Source organism: Diadema setosum, chromosome 13 (assembly GCF_964275005.1).
Source record: "Diadema setosum chromosome 13, eeDiaSeto1, whole genome shotgun sequence".
Taxonomy (NCBI): domain Eukaryota; kingdom Metazoa; phylum Echinodermata; class Echinoidea; order Diadematoida; family Diadematidae; genus Diadema; species Diadema setosum.
In genome coordinates, this window is record NC_092697.1 from 39253969 (window position 1) to 39276489 (window position 22521).

Here is a 22521-nt window from a genome sequence, read left to right on the forward strand (position 1 = left end):
TTGACGGACTCTAGTCAAAAGAAAGCATCGTTAGAATTCACAACCGTATAACTGCACTTACTTATCTTGGCTGGTTTCCCATCTGATAGTGTGTTTTATATCATAATAAGATAAAAAAGGGCAAAGAATAGTAACCATTGGTAAAATATGCTCTAGATGTAGAGATATGAAAGTTGTATCAGAAATTGCATATCATTGGTACAACATTCATTGGTGAGAAAATATTTCATTTACCCAACCAAATTTATTTTTGGGTAAACATCGTACATGACACTAGACAAGTGTGTATAGCTACAGATAATAATTATGATGCTGCTGATTGGTGGTGTGACAGTGTGTAGGTGCTTATGTCCTCATCTCTCGAGTAATAAAGGTGATGATCAGCATACAATACACATTATACAAAGCCCAGTTTGTTGCTAAAATTCATTCTAATTTTATATGGCATATAATCATTGGACTAATCGCTTTGAAAGAAATTGTAGACGTGACCACCTTCCTCAAAGAAAAAAAATTGAACGCCTGCTCCAACGCCTTAAAAAATAAGCCTTGTGATTGAATGCTTGTTCTTCTTGCTGACAAACCTGCAAAGAAAACGTTCTTTTTTAAGTAAAGATGTAAGCCTCCATACCTCTAAATATTCTTTTTCGTGAGTAATATTGTTTGGCGCGTAAGGATCTAGCATTGAATAATAAAAACTGAAGAAATTCGAGTTGTGGCGATCTGACCGTAAATGCAGCCGACCAGTTGCCGTTGTAAATTTGCATGAGGGTATATCAAAAGTCCAGGGCACTTGGTATGAACTGATTGATATTCAGCCGATATTTGCAACGGTGGTTATACATTTATTTTTCTGTCCGAAAGGGTCATTGAATGATTTTATTTATAGTTGGCAACAAATACTCTTTCGGCATTAAGGTTGGATTACCGATAAAAAGGCATGTCCTTTATGACACATTGCAAGAGATCACTCTTCGGCGTCTTTGAAGCTTTTAGATCTCATTTGGATTTACAATATCAATCTTACTGAAAACCTCAACAAAGGCAACGGGAATATTGCAAGTGTGCATCAATGTGGAAATGTTGTGGCTGACGATTACATGTCGTCCTTCGGATAAATTGGATGTGAGGAAAAAAAAAAACCCGACAACAACCTATGGTATTTTTTGTTGTTGTTCTAAAATGCAAAAATGTGTTATGATCTGAACTTAAGTGCATTCCCCTTTGAACGAACAAAATATATGTAGACAATACAAAATGGGGAAAAAAAAGATAATGTCGAAGTGTTTCAAGGACGTGTGAATGCGTCATGTTCCAATATTCTGTGTAGGGTGACCAAAAGGATTCTGCGGCTATTTTGTCGGAGGGATGTTGAAATCAGAAAGAATAACCAGATTTGTTTCATTTTTCATTCTCCAACATTTCGTATATTGTGATGTCTGAAGAGCAATGCTGAAAACATAAAAAAAGTAATTAAAAAGTATGAATTTGATAAATGGGAAGAACAGAGTGCAACTTGTCATTCCAACTTCCGTGAAACATTTCGGAATATCTATGACATACGCAATATGTTCAATGCGCAATGAATACATTTATGACAAACCTCTCCTGCCGGCTCGTCTCATACAGTAAAATGAAGTAGTCAGAATCATGACATCGTTTAGACATGTTCGGTTTTAAAACAATGCAACTAATGTCGACCAAAATTGGGGGCTTCCAAATTAAGATGAAAAGGTGATTCAATGGATTATATGATGAGACAGGTGCATCGCTATGTCAGCACATGCCAGAACATAAATTAACTACCGCTAGGCGTAGCAAAGCTCCCACTTACGGCTGAAATAGTCATTTACATAAAAAAAGCACCCAAACCGAACAGGTCTGCTTTCGTTTCTGATGTAGAAAGGCACATTCCTTTATGCACAAACATTCACATAAAAGCACTTATTGATTACCATCATTTAAGAATCGGTTTCTTTCTTTTTTTTGAACGTATAACTCTTAGCAATGGTATCATTCATTAGATTTCTCACTAAATCTACGGCTCACCCGGAAGTGATACATGACTGCTTCGGCTTCCAACGGAAGGCGAGTTCGGTTTCTTCAGGGATGGCTTGATTAAGTTGATGGCGTCGCCATTCTCGGGTCCCCGAAAGGGAGTGCTCTTGTTGTTTGGGTCTTCCTCGTCGAGGTAGACGCTGTTGACACTGTTGGCGGTAAGATTGGTTTTGGCTGACGTTTGTAGAGGCGGTGTCTGCATTGCAGAGTTGTGCTGGTGTCGTGGAGATGACGAAAGTTCGATGTAATCTCCCTTTAAATCATCCTCACTTGGCTCAGCTTCTTTGTGTTTCCCTTCTACCCAGTAAGTCAGCATCACACCCTTTCCCTGAATGAGGAAAAGTGACAAACAAACACATAGACGACACACAGACAGATACACACCACGTACGGGTTACATTCCTGACAATGTGCTTAATGAAATGATGTTGAATTAATTATTTCACCAGCTTAGATAGACACACATTTGAAATATTTGTATCTACAAGCCTGAATTAATGTGTAACAGAAGCTCAATTGTCATTGTTTGTGTGTGCTTTATTCGAACAAAAATTATCATTTCTCTTCATGAATTCGAGATGTACAAAGACAAGAAGTATGTGACATCTATTTTCTTTGCTGAGTTATCCGCAATTTTCAGTAGCGGAGGCAACTCAACTTATCGTAAGTCTGATGTGTTTCAAAAATATTTGAAACGCATGCATGACGTCATGGCATTAGTCACAGCGCCATTACTGGCCATTTTATGTCATTTACTAACTTGAGCGGCCCCTTCCACGATTGAGTTATCAAGAAGTTGTTGACTCTCATCTGTGCCTCTACATACAAGAATGACGCAATGACAAAAGGATACGAACATAAAAAGAGCTTTAAGATGCTACCAGGCAAGTGCAGTTTATTGTCATAGATCCTAGCGTCCCAGTAATGTAGCCATAGGCCATGCAATCTATGCCACCAATAAAACTTAATTAAAGCCTTTGCTGATGGGGACGTAGTGAGACGGTGTTACTTCGCCACCATGATCGCTGCCAAGGTGATAATAATGAGAATACCCATCCAGTCTGCTTAGCTCATATCAAGTAAGATGTGAGCTCAGATTTTTTTCCTGCCTTATCGGTAGTCTTCTTCACGCAGTTCGGTAGTCCAAGATTAAATCAGGTTAACCTAGAGTTTAAGGTGGTCCATTTGAGCATTTCTCCCACACTAAAATGGTGCGTTTCATTGTAGTGTCAACTGTAAAGCGCGAGTAGCTAGCATAAAAAGACCTATGACTTAAAATACACAAGACTCATCAGCAGCACCATAGACTTGAAACTGTGTTGAAAATCTGTCAGGTCAGATCAAAGAAAGACGGGGTTTGGTTGGTTATTTGCAATTATTAATTTGGTAATAATTACTCAAAATGATTCATAATTAGGTTCTTATGAAAGTAAAACCCAGTTTAATAAGGAATTGGGTATTCTGCCTTAGGTTTTGATGCCCTAAGTAGCTGAATACCGTATTTAAAAGATACAGTCATTGCTAACTACTAGGGGTGAGAAGCAATAACACACATATAATGCGAAAATGGATATGGCTTTTGTGATCATTTCACAGTTGCTTGAAATGACGTCAGCGTAGGAACACTGTCATGGCTACCGTGTCTGGTGATGACGTAACGACCCTATTGCAAATTGAATGCGTTTATCCTATGTGACAGATAGGGGTCTCATCTGCAGAGAGGGAGAGGGAGAGAGAGAACCTCCATCAAGTTCACGGTTTGAAAGAGGCTGAAGTTCCTGAAGTCATAAAGGTTGTGTGTGTGTGTCTGTGTGTGTGTGCGTGTGTGTGTATGTGTGGGATTATCACGGGACATACCTTGACTGGCATCTCTCCCCTTTCTGACAGAATGTATCCGCCTAGCCCGTTTAGCAGGTTCACACAGAACTCACTGGCCTGAATTTTTAGAGCTGGTTGATGGTTATATCATCGTCACCACGGAAATAAAACAGACAAACAAACAAACAAACAACACAAAACAACAGAGAGAGAGAGAGAGAGAGAGAGATATATATATATCACTTCAAATATGCATTCCACATTACGCAATTTCAGAGAGTCGCTTGTTTCTTTTAGCACAGTCGTCTCCCCTTATGACGAAGTCCTCGTGACCGGCAGTTTTCATTCGTTATATCGAAATTTCGTTACAGCCGAGCAAATAAACAGTGAATGATATTGAGTGGATAATGCTGTTGAATGAAAGTTTGCTTCGTTATACCTAGAATTTCGTTTTAACCATGTTCATAATAATGGGAGTGCACTGTATCTGGTATCCGCATATCAAGTAATACACGGTACCATGATAATGTGAATATTTAAGAATAATAATTGTATTCTTAGACGTGTACAGAATTTGGTATTATCTCTCTTTTGTTGTTGCTTTGCATTTACTTAGATGAGTTTGATAAGTCCTAGGGCATTATCATTACAACACTGTGAATGAATTATGAGTATGGTAATGTTTTAAGTGAGCTTATTTCGATTCCTCCACAGACAACAAAATAAGAAAAAAGCAAGCAACCTGACAAATGAAAATAGTTTTTTTTTTTTCTTCTGATCACGTTATCTGATATCCGTTAAGAGTGATTCGATGTTTTCTCTCATTTCGAGTGAAGTGGTGTGGGGTTTTTTTCCGTAGGGTGCGTAACCCATTTCTTCCCCCAAACAAATGACATTAGCTACGTAAGATAAGACGTTCTTAAGTGAGTGTGAAAGAGATGAAAAGAGTCCCCTTACCTTCCCCTGTTGACTCCATGCGTGATGCTGTGTTCACGGTGTCCCCAAAGAGACAGTATCTTGGCATCTTGAGTCCTACGACACCGGCTACCACAGAACCTACACAGTGTTTGACACAGACGTGCATTACTCTCTCTCTCTCACTGAACAGGACCATTATACTTCATTACCTAGTGACACCGAGTCATACCTACACTTTATTCAGGTTAAATTCCTACTACTATCCACTACGGCAGCTAATTCCCTTCCCCCCACAGCCAACATGATAAAAGGGGTCGTAGAGTTTTGGTTGAGACTTAACTTCAGGTTTCTAACTTTTTTTTTTGTGTGTGTGTGTGTGTGTGTGAGATAATAAGAAACCTCTTATGAAATGTAAAAGAGCATGTAATTTCAAGAGGAATTCAGGAATTACTTGATGCAAATTGGTTTTGAAATGGCTGAGATATCAAAAGCCAGCTTTTATTATAATCGCTTTGTTTTACTTTGTTTTTGGATGTCTCAGCCATTCCGAAACCGATTTTCATCAACAAAACTTTAAATACATCTTAGAATGGTACGCTCTGTACTATTTCATGAGTGGCTTCTCGGTATCTCGCAAAAAGTTAAAAGCTCAATCCTCATCTCCACTAATACTATACCATTCCTTAAACAATAATAAAATTTGTTTGAAGTCATTTTTTTTTTTTGCGCAGATAAGACTGCTATATTCTTCAATTCAATTCATTTCAATTCAATTCAAAAGTTTATTTCATTTTTTCGACAGAAACATGTTTCACTTCCTTTGATAACAGAGAATAAGGTAAACAGAACATTATGTAATGAGAAGACTGTACAATAATTGAGGACCTTATAGTAGTTATACGTTGTAGTAAAAAAGAAACAGAAGCGGTCGAATTGAAGTGCATGTATAACCGTGCTTAACGTGCGAAACATGGAGAGACCCACTTAACAGACAGAGCTTCTTCTGATACGTGAAATTTTATCGAGTGAAGTCCACTCAAAATATTGAACCTGCCATCGACAGGCCGTGAGAAGTCTGGAAGTTTGGAAGTTCACTTACCTGAGTGGATTCCAGCACGAATTTTAAGTTTTTGGTCTTGCCTGTGTGGGATGACGAACGTTTCACACACGTTCACCAGATCGAGCGCCATACTGGCAATCTCGCCAGCGTGTTTGTGGCCGTTCTTCCTGGGAACCCCCGAGACGACCATGTCTAGAGATGGGAGGTACAAGGTTAGCACCTATCAAACTCCATTCAAATGACATACTAGTAATAAAACCTAATAATGACATGATTAAAAAAAATTGTGTAATTTCATCCTCATGGTATCAAAATTCACCATTTTCACGAAAACGTTCACAACCTATCACGCTGGCAAGATCTCTGTGCTGTATGCAGCGATGAATATTAAGATAAAATCAGTGGTACGATGTTTTCTGGTCCTTGTCTATCACCGCACATAATAACAGACTACTGAGCCTGATGTATCTTTCTTTCAGTCTCCGCAAGAACCATGTTCATCGACTTGAGTCGTTTTGTAAGTACTCAAGTTTGTATTTACTCTGCACAAATATAATGGAGATCTTTTTTGATGGACACCGCTTCGCAGAATGGCATTACAAGCATCCGAGTGCATTTTTAGTTTTAAATAATTCACAGCGAAACAACAACAACAACAACAACAAAACCTGACTTTAAATCAACACCACCACTACCAACACCTCACCCACACCCACAACAACAACAACATTTACCATCCAACCAACGAAACAATAAAAAAAAAGGTCTGACAAATGAACAAGTCGGGAATTTATACAGCAACTATATAGCAAGTAAAGAACGTTAGATTACAGGCCATTAACTTAAACGAATGTGAAGATGTATACTAAGAAAAGCTTTGAAAAAAAGAAGAAGAGTTGTGTTCGTTGTGTTACACTTACATGCGTCTCCTATCGTTTCCACCTTGTACACGTCATAATTATCTATGATGGAGTCGAACGTGACGTATAGTTTGTTGAGTAGTGCCACCACCTCGTACGGCGAGCTTGTGCTGGAAAGACTTGTAAAACCTACGATGTCGCTGCTCCGATAAAATTACGTCAGAGAGATAAAAAAACCCATCTAATCATTAATATCTTCACGATAAGAGCAATACTAAAATATACGAAATGTACCTAGATTTCACATGACATTGAGAGAAAGAGTCTTGCAGTTGTCTTCATTTCATTGTATCGGCATTTTCAGAGGGCATTTTTTTTTTTTTGCTACTGCACGAACTTACATGACCAATCTGATGATATCTATTGTCCTTGAGTAGAGTTGAAAATGATCAATTCACAGATAATCGGAAGTCTAGAAACTATACAAGCATGTTTATGTTCCTTTCATGTTATCTAGAAATCATTCAGTGGCAGCCTTTTTGACAAACACAGCCAACGGACACTTGATGATTGGTGTAACATGATCGTGGGAAGTGTGAGTAACCGACCGTCTGTTGGAGTTGAAAACACTTCATAATGAGATCAAGTGACGACGATCGTTGAGATAGGCATGTAACCTAATGCTAGTCACACACTGCTCCAGAAATGTTGCCTTCCAGGAGGAAAGTGAAATCTTGCATAAACAGTCCTTTCCGTATTCATCCTTTCCCCATCATTTCATCTCAAGCAGTCTTCACATTTTCACAAATTTTCTGAGACAAAATGTTTGAACATCAGAAATATTGATGGGCACTGCATTATCATTATAATCAAGGGGAATAGTAGAAGTGTCACAGGTGACTTGCCTAAAGAATATTGTGCAAGATTCGTATTGCTCAGCCTTGGCTGCGTTGCCTTGTCTCAAGTCGTCTGCTACAGGCTGGGGTAACATACCTGTAGAGAAGAGATCAAGCTCAAGCTTTGACTACGGCAGAAATATACAAAAATATGAAAATCATATTCCCTTATGTATTTTCGAAATTATAGTTATAAAGTTTAAGACAGATATACTAAGGCTTATATGCAAAGGCATTTTGGTTGATTTTGACAAAAGCAATGTCGTCATTTACAATGTCGACATCTTCCTCTCTTTTAAAATGAGTAACCGTTTTTTTTCCCTTTACTGCAACAGTGAATTATAATTATCTTTGTACAAATGGTTTTTGTTGTAGTTAGAAATGGCTTCTCGTGACGCATTGTCTAGGGACCGTCTAGGGGCGTATCATTTTTGGAGGACTTACTGTACAGAAGTCTGTCTGTCTTCTGTTTTTCAAGCAGTAAGTCCTGCGTTCTCTCCGCCACAATGGACTCCAGATGACGGGAATATTTCTCCATTAGCTGCATCATGAGGTCCACCGGGCTCAGCTTACTCGGGTTGATGTTATGCAGAGTTGCGCGGATTTGAGAGAAATGAGGGCGCTGTACAGGGTTGATACTCCAACACCTCTCTATTAGCTGATTTAAAGATAACGAAACACTTAAACACAAGACTGTGCCCGGTTTTCAACGTTTGCAATGTAGGGACTAATTTTCATCGTGTGCTGAAAATAACATCCGTGCAGTGTACTAAATAACAATTAGCCAGGCTCTGTCTACAAGAACAAGATGGCGTGCGACATTAAAGCGGCAAACTTGAAGTTCGTCTCTTTATCTCAAACAATTGATTTTAATTAGAATGCATAGATCGAAAAGTTCACGAAAAATCACAGAAGTTAGTCTATTCGACTCGACTTACCTTTGGACACCCAACTTGACCTTTCCTTACGATTGATATTTCCAGAGGAGCACAATGTACGCCTAATGGCACAGGTCAATGCCAGGCTTCATCGACTCTATGTAATTTCTAATTTTCTCTCAGGAATTCAATTTTTTCATTCCCAACAATCAGTGAACGTGGTCAGGTGGATATTAGCAGGGAGGTGAGGTACTACGGTGTGCGACAGCTATGCTGCATGGACATTCATACCCCCTCCTTCCGCTGCTCTCGTGGAGCGACATACATTTTAGAACCAGACTCTCGTAACTTCGCAGTCATCAGTGAATAAATATAGGTACAGAAAATAAGTGCTTAGTGTAAATAATGGCTCGTTACGTTTGATAAACAACATTTGCCATAAATACGTAAAACTAACGGTGCAGTTTCTAGAGACTCACGTTAATGAAGTCCTGTGGGCACGGACACTTCTCGTCGTCCGTATTGTCGGCCATATCGAGATCAGGCAGTGGAGGTCGCCAAGTCTCGTCCAATGGGTAGTCGTCTTCGGGGATGACTTCATTTCGAGACGCAATCTCCACCAGGACGACGCCGTAACTTAAAAATGCCCACAAAATAAACAGACAGACAGACAGACAAACAAACAAACAATAAAATGATGTTATGAAAATGTTCTAAGAAATCGCTAATTCGCACGTGTTTGAGGTGATATAAATTTTAGGCTGTTGTAACTTCAAGACAGGCTGAATACTTTACATCAGTTGTGTAATGCAGGTCAACACAAACAGTTTTCGTCATCAAAATCTCTTTCTTCTCAGTTTAGGATTCTCCTTTTAAATATAGTCATGGCACAGTCTCTGCCGAAAAAAAAAAAAAAATGCTGCCACTCACCTGTAGATGTCAGTTGCTTGTGAGGGAAGGGAATACGTATTACTTCGACTCTCTGGAGGCAAATACACCTGCATTGCGCGGGTCTTGTAATTGTTCGTGCATGTCTGACTCCCTTCTTGGTTTCTGAACGTTGACAGTCCGAAATCTATTAGGTTAGATAAGTTTAGCATTCATTCCGTATCAACACATTATGGCAGTCATGGTCGTACAACTATTAGATTTCTCATGGTGCCTAGAACAAGAGACAGTTGGTGATGTCAAGTTTGGTGCTATTTTAGTGCTATCTCTACACTAGCACCGGCAATAAAAACAAAAAAAAAAAAAAAAAAAAAAAACAAACAAACAAACAAACTTGAAACTAGTCGGTGTTAGCTAGTCGACTTCAAAATCTTGACGTATTTCCGGAAGCTGGTGTTTGGCCCGGTGTTGAATGCCATCTACTGAACTGAGCTGCACTGTTTATATTTTGGCCTTTTAATGTGTGTTTCCCCCATCGGTTAACTCTAACCGATAGGAATCATCGTGTTTGGGTTGTATGTGCGAGACCCACATTTACGTCCATGTATGCATGTTTTATCTGCACAGTCTATGCTAATGTAACGGTTGTCCCCGGAACGAACACGAACACTCCAGACATGAATACATAAATCTGAGCCTGGGAGCAAATTTAGGATCGTTGTATTTTGGGAAGGGATGAAAATTGTGGCATTTTAATCCATCTTCCACATGATGTGTCTAAAACTAAGCAGTCGCGAATACATCTTTTGAAATTTGACTTGAGCCAAGCGCCATCATTTTTTCATCATTTTTTTTTTTCCGTCGCACATTTCAGTTCTGGCGCAATACCGCGGATTTCGCAGTGGTGTGAGGATAACAAAAGTCTTGGGGATCGATAAATGTGATCGGCATGATCGGCATCACTTGTGTTAAAGGCAAAAAGAAACTTGTGATACGCCTGCCAAAATAACTGAATTTTATTCTGAAATGGAGACATATGCACAGGAAATGTATGAAATAACGCTGCGTTAACACGATTTCAGTTGGGTAACAAAGAAAATGCGACATTATTATAACCCTAAAGACACACCGGAAGTATTGCAGGGATGTTTTGTATTCGATTACATCGAGAACAATAATACGGGAGCATACGGAGTCAATCGCTGTGGTAGCAGCTTGTTAGCAGCATGCTATTCAATACTGCTGGAAGGGCGCGATTCGATCATCACGTACTAGTATAGTTCTATCTATCCACTGCTGAACACGGAGGGCGCTTCAGGAATAAATATCATGTACTATGCTTGACATTCTTTTTTTTAAACTTTTGATCTCCTAATACTCCGAAGCAGCTAATTTTCCTGACAGGTAGACTGTCTCGATATATTGCAAGCAAATTCCAAATGGTGGAAGATGAACTTTGAGCACATCTGACAACGAATGTTTTACTGTTGATTGGCCCGTCGGTATTGGAGCTCGAATTAAGGCTGTTGTTTGGCAGAAAGCATTCACACCTATTGTCCAGTACTAACACCGAACTTGACATCACCCAGTGAGTTGCGAAAAGCAGCATAAAGAAACAAAAGGCATACCAAAATTCGCAACATCGCCGGAGTGACAAGAGTTTTTTTTTTTTTTTTTTTTATTGTCTTCATTATTCTCTTTTAAAAAAATAAAAGATTAAATATCTCTCTGAAAAAAAAACCCCACACTAACGGAAACGAACAAGCAAAATACTCGGCGTTGGCAGATAGTAGTCTGACTGAAATAAAAGCATCGCAGTGTATACCTGCAAGCTATTATTCTATACTATGTATACGGTTTATATTACTGAAGGTACTTTACAACCCTCTCTGTGCCATGGACTACAACCAGTGTGTTTCCTGTGCGAATCAGCACTCAAAGCGCACAAAGGCTTAAATAACTCCAACTTTTTTTTTCCAGAGTTGATGCACATTTCCCGAAAACAATGAATTTTCTAAGCAGAGAACTTCAGAGTATTGCGTTCTGACGCTAAATAATAGTTTCTATAACCATTTCATTTCGTAACCTCCCTACATATATCATGAAATGTACAATACAATCATTTCATCCATTTCCGATTCTCACACTTTCTCCCTCGCTACGGTTTATATCTATATCTATCTCTCTCTCTCTCTCTCTCTCTCTCTCTCTCTCTCTCTCTATATATATATATATATATATATATATATATATATATATATATATATATATATATAAAGAGGGGGGGGGGGTGTTTACTGACCTGCGATCTTTACCACCCATCTGTCATCTATGACGCAATTTGAAGACGTGAGTTTTCCATGATACAGCTTGTTGTTGTGAAGATAGTGCATTCCACGTGCCACGTCCATGCAAAATGAAAATCTGTCAAGGAATTGGGTTTGCAAATCAATACGACTGTTGGGAGAAAGGATCTACGGGCTTCCAGAGATGTTCAAGCTATATATAGCGTCCAGTCCCTGCTCACTGAGAAGCCTGTCCCTCATGACAGTAGCCATAATCCCATGACCCCGGGCGATCGTACCACTTGATTTTATTCAACATGAAAAGCATATTCTGGAAGGAGAATTCGATGCATTTTTCTAGTCGCCTACAGTGACAAGCTTCTTTTTATTTCCTTTGCTGTTTCTGAGGAGGAAGGGGAGCCATGCATTGCTTATAAGATTATTAGGTTTCTATTCCTTTCAAAGTTTTTCGTCATCAAAAAAGACGAAATGCTGACCAGACCTAGTAAAGTTGTTGTTATACCATTTCCAGTAGGAATTTCACAAACAAAAATGCATTTTACATTCTATCAGTATTGCAACACAAGAGTGCCATTTCATTTGCTTTTTCCACATCTTTGTAAAATGGCTCAAAGCGAGGAAACAATGAAATCTTGAGTCTGATACAATTTGGGAACAGAGGACATCATACCTGTCTATTATCAATGCAAACGATTCTACAATATGGAATGTATATAGTGTGTTTGTTTCTTTATTTTGTATATTGCTAGGATACATAAGACACTAAACTACAACGTTTGGTGACACATATCTATGTATTGGTGTCAAAATATCTCATACCTGAAACTCCAATTTAGTGGGACATCCTCATTGAGTAAGACATCGGAGAGAGCGCCTTTGGGACAGTATTCAGTGCAAATCGCTACGTTGGGAACCTCTACGCAGCCGCCGACAAACTTACAGAGATTCGGGTGGATAAGGTCCCTGTAGGGTGCATTGCAGGAGGAGAATATTTTCATGACACCACAAGCAAAATGTGAAGGACAAAACAAGAGTCCCTGAGCTCTCTCAGTTTTATAAAGAATCTAAATCGATCTTAGAAGTTAAGATCAACTCAGAATTGTGGTATGTTGAATGTGTCTTCTACGGTATTTTAACTTCATAATGAGAATCACATTTTGGGGACGAGGAGGAGAAAATCATTTCGAGAAAAAAAGTTTTGAAGAAAAAAAAAACAACTTTTTGAAAGCAACAATTACATGATTCATTTTGGCCAAATAATGAAATCAAATTGAAAGCACAGCTTTCATTGTTTCATACTTTATGTGTTTTATCACATCTACAATGGGGTTGTTTGGACACAATTGAGTCATAAACAGAGAAAATGGGTTGTTATGAAGATAAAAGTGCGTGTTCGCACCGAGAAATTTAACCACAAACCGTCAGCTTGCACCTGAGCAACTCGACAAAGTAATCTCAAGGGACAATGTACTGTCTACTATCATCATTATGCTATATTCCAGAAAATTATTTTGTCTCTGTTATTATGAAGTGTAAAAGAGAGCGCCGGCACAGTAAATATGTTAGTGAAACAGATGATCTGCGCAGTCCACGTGTTGCTAATTTCACCATAAACTGGCATAAATATGAACATGAACTCTAATGTGCAATGTGGTCAATTGTGCGGTACAAATTGATTTAAGTTAGGATTTGATGTCGTATTTCATCAAGGTCTGATTGAACAATATCTTAGTACGGAGCTAGACGATAATTACCTATAATTACGGGTGCTTTGTTCCCTTTCGCTTGAGAAATGAAACCAGCCGCATTAAGTTATTCGCAAAAAAAAAAAAAAAAAAACAGCATTGGATTCTCGTTGGAGCTAAAATATTCTATGAACCGATTTTCCAGTTTGAAACTGATGCATAATTCATCATTTCCCCAATAAGAGAAACAAGTCCAAGCTTCTGGAACATTAATTTTGAGAAAAGTGCGGTTAAGTTAAAGATGCGTTGCAGCACACCGGCGCTCTTCTGGTTTTGCGAAAAGTAAAGGGAGATAAAACCTTCATATCAACCACTGTGGATGGATTATCAGATTGTTCTACAACTTGGCATATTTTGTGTAATGTTATATCGTCTATATCACTTCAGTCAATTTTCATTACAACATATTAGTTACCCCAAGGTTCCAAAATTATGTTTTCTCAATTTACTTTGTTTTGATTATGTGCAACCTTATTCTCTGTTACCAAAGAAAGTGAAATGTTTATGCTTTTTTTCTCGAAAAATGAAATAGAGTTTGAATTGAATTGAATTGAATAGTCATTTAGTACACGATTTAGTATATCGATTTCTGACTTGCTCAAAGTATTAAAACTAAAGATGTTTATCTTTGAAATTTTTTGTAAGGTTTTCTTGTGCATTTCCAATGAGCGTATAGTATAGAAATAATGAATGTTTATGAGTGTAATGGACAGAATATTTAATGAGGTGAAATACAAAGTGTTCCATTCAACTCGGCTGCGCCTTGTTTAATGGATCAATAATTTCATCTTTCACTGAATGAAATATTATGTCCATTGCACGAATGAAAAACAATTATTATTCGTTTTATATAATTTAAAATAATAATTTATATTATAGTCCTTCAAGTGGATGATAACAAAATTGAAAAAGAAGAATGTGCAGGTTCATAGCTGGTTGAATGACTAATCGTGACCTCATTCACTGCACATTCGATGCATATAGTATTCATGCTAATCAAAATCATATCAAAACATAATATGTTAAGGTAACAGGAATTAACTGTACTTATATGACATCGTTATATACAACGTGGCTGTAATTGCTGATGTATGCAGAACGCATATCGTATTGTACAGGTTTATACAGTTTATTCAGGTTAGTCTATCACATGTGAAACTAGTTAGCATTCTAACACAAGGGGAAATGCGACTTTATTTTGAAAAGGATAAGCATTGATTGGTAGGACCTCTATTGCCAAGCGATGATGCGTATCTAATATGGATATCATGTTTAGATATTAACTTGTTTGCTCTGAAGAAATCCGCACATATAATCACATTAATTTCAAATTTCGTAGAAAATGTAGCAAAAGACGGGCACTTTTCCCCCTTATCTCTGGAGAACCACACAGTACGGTGTCAGGCGGTTCACTTTACTGATCTAAACACGAATTTACTTACTAAACTCCAGCGCCAACCGCCATTTTGTTTCGATATCATCTTCTCCTCGTTTGGCTTTCTACCCTTACACGAGGGGAAGGCATACGATGTGATGCGGGTGAATCACAAATACGGGGCGGGAAAAAGTCAGGAGTAAAATAGGACAGGTGCTCTGAAGATGCCAATTATAGACTCGACTTTCGGAAACAGCGAATGCGTCCAGGTTACATACGGGTGAAGGATGAGAGGTATGCCTGTAAATTTGGGCGGGTATTTTTGCGCCGCCGGTGTTTTGAGAATACACACTGCATTGTGGCAAATGATGCGTGTGGGAAGACGTGTAGCAATCTCGACCTTGCACAAATAACGGTGCGATAGGAGATAAAGCTCATGTCTTCCCTTTTTCTGTAACCCGTGGAAATCGATCTGAGGTGAAGTGGCTTGACTGGCAATGGAGGTCGTGGGCAGGCAGGGGTGAAAGAAAACCGTTTTCATAACGCCTAGACAAACAAAGGGCGCGCCTCTTTGCAGTTCTACAGTGAAATGGTTCCGTATACATTGCATGGATTTCGGCTGCCATGACTTTTGCCAACCTCGGGAGATATCAAATTTCAACAATGAAGTTTATGATAATTACCATGGATATCGTGGCAGAGGGCCTTATATGAGACACGCACACACTCACATACACACCACACACCTACGCACACATTCACGTACATAATATTTTAAGTGCTCACTTACTTTTACAGTGTATATTGCGAATAAGTCAATAACATGAATAACGTTCTTCGCATTTTTATAAAAGTGTACTTTAAAGTTCTAGCTCTTTTCAAAAACCCTGCACTGGGATCTGAAGATGATTTCCTTATCGAAAACTGGCCAGAAATAACCCATGTTCATTTCGCATTTATCGCTTCCAAAGAAAGCTGAGGGAAACAACAACAACAAAATAACAGAAAGCGTTCCAAAAAATGAAAACAAGATACAAGGAACAAGCGGATGACAGGTTCGATTCCCGCTGGTTCTCTTTTTCCTACATGTTTGTTAAAAATACAAATCAACAGTTGCGATCTTATTAGTATAGAGGGAGACAAAGAAAACCCACACCTCAAGCATTACATTGTTGAGCATTCGTCATGAAACTTTAACTCTCAAATTTGCATGACGTTGGGCAAACTTGAATAGCTATGGAATTGAAAGTTCCCTATGAAGAGAGATAGACGTCAGGTTATATATAAATATATATATATATATATATATATATATATATATATATATATACTTTTGAAAGTTTCACTGTAAATGCACACGGGAATTGTATGATCAGATTGATGATAACAAGTAAAAACACACATTCACTGTGGAGACCCAACGTCCTTTATGACATTATAGCTGACGAAGCACGCACACCTGGCACTGTATTCTTTCATCGGTGCATAATTTTGAGCTGGAAATGTCAGGACTTTCTCTCATCACGTCTCATGGAGTGAAGTGGGATCCATTCATCTGACTTTGCTGCCTGCATCGGGTGCGACCAAGCAGCCGGTGTTTTGGAGAGGGCAAATTGTATTAGGGCACTGACTTGCCCGTCGATAACAGATTATAGGGTGTGGAGGACCAGCATTAATGTAATCAAATGTCGGATTAACGATGGAAGTGTGGGCGACATCTTTCAAGTAAGCACTTAGCATCAATCTTGCTTACATATAAACAGGTTGGCTCGTTAGAAGGAACACAACTCAATTATCTCTAACTAAAGTGTAGGAGAGAAGGATAGAGAGAGAAGTAATGTCATATCGAAAGAGTGTAGATGAAACATATTTATTTGTTTATCAGAAATCATACTTGAAGGAAATGTGCAAAGGTAGAATGCAAGCATATATATATATTTTTTTTTTTAATCTAGAAGTGTAGACCAGTTTGATCTCGCCCTTTACTTAGAGGAAAATGAAAGAATACCAGGAAATGTTTTTGGTAGAGATCAGCCAAGGTATACCAAAGTGAAGTGTCTTCTGCATAGACTGCCAGAGTAGCTTTAAAGAATACCAGGTAATGCTTTGGTAGAGATCAGCCAAGAGAGAGAGAGAGGGAGAGAGAGAGAGAGAGAGAGAGAGAGAGAGGTGGAGAGTTAATGAGATTAAAAAAAAAAGAGGGAAGAAGAAAAAAAAAACCACCCTGAAATAACTCCTCAATTGCTCTTTTCCCAACCTTTCAAACCCATCCTGGTAAAATCTAAAGAATGCTCTTTTGTTGAGTTTTCATACTCTTGTCCATTAACTTTCAATCTATGCTCGAGGCACAGTCTGCAGTTATGTGACAACATAATAATCGTGAATCGAACATTATACATAAATGAATCACGGAAATGCGTTCTTTTTAACAGTACTCTATAATGTGAATATAAGCATGCTATTTTCAGAAAGTCTTCACAGAACTCAGTGCTACAATTAAGAAAACGTAGCTATAATAGCTTCGCATGATGAGTTTTTTTTTTTTCCAGGTAGTTTGTCCTATTTATTCTATATTTGTCTTTTGCACATTGCTTAACTCCTTCTGTGCCATGGACTTTGTACAGTGTCAGTAGACATACAAATCACTAAAAGGATTAGCCATCAATAAACAGACTAGCGGGCTGAACATATTGTTGCTCTTCTATCTGTTTACAATTTGGTGATAGCTTATTTAAGATTATATGTTTTCGTTTTATGGATCGTTATATGTAGCCAGTTAGATAAAGGAATTCACGAAAAATATCTTTTAAAAATATTATATTTTTTTTTCTTCGCATAATACAAACCTGTATTCAACAAGGGAGTCAATGGGATATATCATGCATTGTTTAGAACGACGTTCTGGACTTACGCTCCTGCTGTTGTCAGAGTGAGAGATTTTTGGTTCAGTGTCGGACATCATCTTCCTGATCCACTTTACGCGGAGCCGTTTCATGATATAGACGGGTAAAGGCAGACAATGATTCACGCTAGATGTCGAATTCCGAAAGTCGAAATGTTATTAAAATCTCATTAGGATGCTCCCAAAGTATGCTCAGCTTGCCAATTATTGCAACTTTACCAAAATTTCGTCGACTTGATCGGACTCATTATACAGCACCTGACATGTCTACGCCATGAATTTATCCCACCCTCAGCACCAAGCCTTGCTTTACTGCATCATTTCCCTTAGGTGGTGCTATCGCAAGAATCAATATAGGGGGCTCTCCCGCTGTCAAATGTTGATAGCATCAAAGTATAGGTTGTAAGCGAATTTACAATGGAACATTTTGTTTAACGCCTTTAGTGCGATCCATTGCCATGGTGTTGCTGTAGCCCACAAAGAAATATTTTGCCAGTTAAACAATGAATTCCGTGAAGGCTCTTTTTTACCATTTTTTTTTTCTAAAACGCATACATATACCTTTAACCCTGAGACGTGGGATACACTGTAGACTCCCATGACAAAGTAGTGCCGCCTTTATCCATAGGTCACGTGACATTCTGAGGAGGCGAAATCAATAAGGGTAGGATGCCCGCTCTCAATACACTCCGTCCCTCTCGACCATCATGTGCACATTCAAATTGAAAATGAAATTTAATCAAACGCCCCGCGGGCGATGTCTATCTCTCTTGTGTCTGCCGGACTCTCCTCTGGGTTCTCGCCTCTTGTGTTTCTTATCTTACCTCCCTCCTTCTCCTCCTCCTTTCTCTCTATCAATCTCTCCCTCCTTCTTGTTCTCTTCTCTCCTTCTCCCTCTCTGTCCTCTCTCCTCATTCTTTCTCTCTTTCCCATTTCCTTTCTCACTAGCTTACTTCCTCTAGCTTCACTCACTATTGTACCTCCTCCTCTTAAATCATTTCGTTCGGCTTCTGTCCTCGTTCACCCTTGATCCAGGCTTGTCTGCGTGTGTTTATCAAACTTTTCAGCCTCTTTCTCTACCTTTTTGCTTTTATATTTTTCCGATCTGCTTCCAAAAACCTCATTTACAAGTCTACCTGATTTATGCAGACAAATCTTTGCTGTATGTTTACGTTTACAATCTTGTTTAGTATAATGCTGCCTAAAAAAAAAAAAAAAAAAAAAAAAAACAGTCGCAAAATATGTGCGATTTCTGAATTTCTTTCAAATTTTACAGCTTTTTTGTATTACTTTCACCAGTTTCCCTTCAGAAACAAATGAAATTGAAACTTACGTCAGCTTTCTTTCTTTAATGTATCTTTTTGCGTTTTCTTTTAGTCGCCCTTTATTACACACATTTAGTCACCCTTTATTACACAATATTTCAGGAGAATTCCAGACGATTGTCATAACTTCACAGCTTGAAGTAGGTAAATTGATAGTACCATGAATAGATTTATGGAATCTATTGTGGTCGTTGATCAGACAAATCAATACTCTAAAAACCCGAAACGAATTACACTAACAAAGCTTGGGAACCTCACATATCCCAATAATGTAGCAACGTATAATTCCATTACCATACCACTCGCTTAACAACTTATGAATTTACGAAATTATGAGTGCATGCATTCTTATGTGATGCTGCTATGTCATCATTCTTGTTCATTGTGTGTTACTATGAATTTTGAAAACATTCTTATTCTTAATCGCAATCACTACAAATGCTGAAACTCCTTACCCAGTGTAAGGAATTTATAGATGTTCAAATGCTAAAGTCTCAAAATCATCCGGGTTTTCTCCTTAAATCTCATCTACCCCTTCGTGTTCTTCTCTGTAAATTGACCAAAATGATGCGGTTGGCAGTTATCTAACCGAAGCATATAAACAGAAACACTCACACACACGCGCGCACACACACACACACACACACACACACACACACACACACACACACACACACAACACAGTCTGATGTATACAAGATAGTGTCATGACGTATACTAGTCCATGTTACCCTCATGAAGTCGCAGAAAACAAAGCCGGGGATATAAAAAAAAAAGTTATATTATCCAGACCAAAAAAAGAAAAAGGAAGAAAAACAATGACAACAACAACAACGACGACAACAACAACAACAACAACAACAACAACAACAACAGCAACAAACCCAAATATTTCTTTGATTATTTCAAACAGTAAAATTCTTGTGCTTATTCACTTAGGTCTTACACATAAATACTCAGAAATCAGCAAAGGCATTTAAAAGATCAATTTAAATCATTCAAGAAGGTTCATCAGAAATTCAGGGAAAATCAGAGACAGGGTGACTGACCGCTGGTTGATCAGTCATTGCATAATGTGAATATCACTATTAAGTTCGTTTGAGGTAAACAGAATTTCCTTCATTCTCAAAGCAAGTTAAAGATTGTGCGTGCTCCACATTTTAATGACTGTTTGGCCTCTGTATTTTATGATAAAATCAGTATTCAATAGTCGGAGGGTCGTATTCATTATTATAATCAAATTGTGTTTCCCAACAATACAGACTCTAAATTTTACCTATCTAAAGTACTGATTTCTCTTCGACTTTCATGCGCACACTCAAACAGACCTTCCCCCTATCATGTGTTTGATTTAGGAGAGAAAAGGTATCTTTTTGTAATGGTGAGGTGATCTCTAGCACATCTCATCGTTGCATTGAGTCGCCTTTGTAGATGGTTTATTTCTTTCGCTTAGTTTGCTGCCCTACGATGTGATTCTCTCACACTCTCTCTCAAGGTCAACGAATCTTTAACGGTTATCTGGAATCAAGCTCCTGTGGCTCTCAGCCCATCTGTATCTCTTGAATTTGTGCAAACTCAGGCTGTGTGATGTATTTGCCTTTTCACATAGATATTTCACCCTTAAGGAGCGTGTTATTTGTCACAGAAAAGAATATTGAATTCCAAAGCAACGTGTCTCCAAGGGACGTTTCAATCACAAGGCAGCGATCGTAATAAGCTTAAAGGATTGCATACTGCATAATAGAAAACCCGGGGTGAGTTTAGATGTATATTTGAAATCAATCATCCCCCACACACGTAACCAAGGATTGCGCGCCCCGCAATATATTCAGGAGGTCCTCAAAATGAATTTCAAAAGTGGTAAACATCCAAATTCACCATTTATACATGTATAGTATTCAGCCTTACACAATGCATGCTCTTGTCTTTGACTGCTACGTCGTTTTTATTCATTTTCATTGTTTCATTTTTGCATTTCTTTTGTTTTAATTTTACAGGTTGGACAGCCTTGGTAATTTCTAAGTAGCCCTACTGTCCTCTCTCCTGATGCTAGATTATTTAGAAGTGTTATTATAATGAGTGACTTTTTTTTTTCGACTGATCATTATGTTCAGAATTAAAAGACTCATCATTATGGTAAATTCTCATTGAGCTGTTAGTTGTACACTTTTTTTTTTACCACTTCTACTTAAACTAGTACTGCTGCTACAGCTACTGCTGTTCCAACTATTTCTACTATTATTATCAACTAACATTGACAAATTTTCAATATGGTACGGTACTTTATCAACTGCGCGCTAAAAAAAAAAATCACCGTGCAACGGTCGATGTAAAACTTCCATTAGAAAAAACAACTACAACACAATAATACTTTACTTGGAATCATTTATGGCAAATTGATTCCGATCTGTGGTGAGCTGTTACGCACGAAAGACGGCAAACATATTCCCAGGCTCTCCGTGACTCCACTCCAAACATTGTCAAATGTATGTAAAATACGGGAAATAACAAGATATAGAATAATGCAACGTATTTTCCTGTTTGAGTATAGGGCATTTTATGAGAGGACATTTAGTTGAATCTTACGAAGAGAATCTCAATACGCAGCTACATTCTTTGCCTGGCACCTCTTCTGTGTGAATTGAATCCAACTATTTTGCCTTGAAGCTTGCCGTGAACGACTTCACCACACATCTGATAAAGTAAACTCCGATGTTATTAAGATAGAAACTATTTTTTTTTTTGTCAAGTATTATATACGTATAAAAGGATTACAACCTGTTCGTTGCTTACCTTACTTGCTTGACTTCCTTTCGGATTCTCTTGTCAAGTGTAAACGAGTTTTTGTAGACGATTTTCACCGCTATTGTTTGTCCATTGCTGAAATACCAAATAAAGAAAATGAACATGAAATGGAAGTTCAGTAGTATACTCCAAAAAGGCAATAACAAAACGCAAATGACTAGGAGGGAAGTTTTGAATAGGTTCTGTGTTGCATTTGTACAAAGGGCTGACGGGTGTAACCGTTTGTCATTTACGACACCGTCATAACATCTTACGGTCAGATAAGATGAATTATCTGACTCATGACTTCAATTTGATGCATGGATTAAGTTAAATGGAACAAGGTAGAGAGAGAGAGAGGGAGGGAGATATTAGAGAATGATTGTGTAATCAGTAGGGCGAAAGGTACGCACGGTGAATCCGTTTGATTGCATGGCCGTCTCATACTACTCATTCAAAACCATCCTCATGAGAGTATCGATTGTGGAATCGATGGGGCGTGTTTGGCTAAGTTAGCATGGTATCGATTACTAATGGCTGCACCCGTGATTACCAGGGAGAGCTCCATCCGGGATTGTTGTCAGATTTTTTTCACTCTTTCTTTTAAACGAACGTATGGTCGAAAAAAAGGAAAGAGGAAGAGAGGAAGACAGGTAAAGAAAGACAGAGAAGGAGAGATAGAGAGAGGGAGGGAAAGCCACTGCCTCC

At 38.3% G+C, this 22521-nt stretch overlaps 1 protein-coding gene across 1 annotated transcript in view; it reads right to left on the reverse strand.

Moving 5' to 3' along the window:
- LOC140236851 (atrial natriuretic peptide receptor 1-like) overlaps window positions 1–22521 on the reverse strand; it is a 111341-nt gene that overhangs the window by 3092 nt on the left and 85728 nt on the right. Inside the window, exons 7-18 of the mRNA XM_072316786.1 lie at window positions 21823–21909; window positions 12502–12645; window positions 11679–11800; window positions 9419–9563; window positions 8968–9124; window positions 8055–8268; window positions 7620–7707; window positions 6775–6914; window positions 5894–6046; window positions 4834–4932; window positions 3916–4007; window positions 2050–2386 (exon numbers count right to left, since the gene is read on the reverse strand). Coding sequence (XP_072172887.1) covers window positions 2050–2386; window positions 3916–4007; window positions 4834–4932; window positions 5894–6046; window positions 6775–6914; window positions 7620–7707; window positions 8055–8268; window positions 8968–9124; window positions 9419–9563; window positions 11679–11800; window positions 12502–12645; window positions 21823–21909 — 1778 coding nt within the window. The remainder of the gene's footprint in view (window positions 1–2049; window positions 2387–3915; window positions 4008–4833; window positions 4933–5893; window positions 6047–6774; window positions 6915–7619; window positions 7708–8054; window positions 8269–8967; window positions 9125–9418; window positions 9564–11678; window positions 11801–12501; window positions 12646–21822; window positions 21910–22521) is intronic.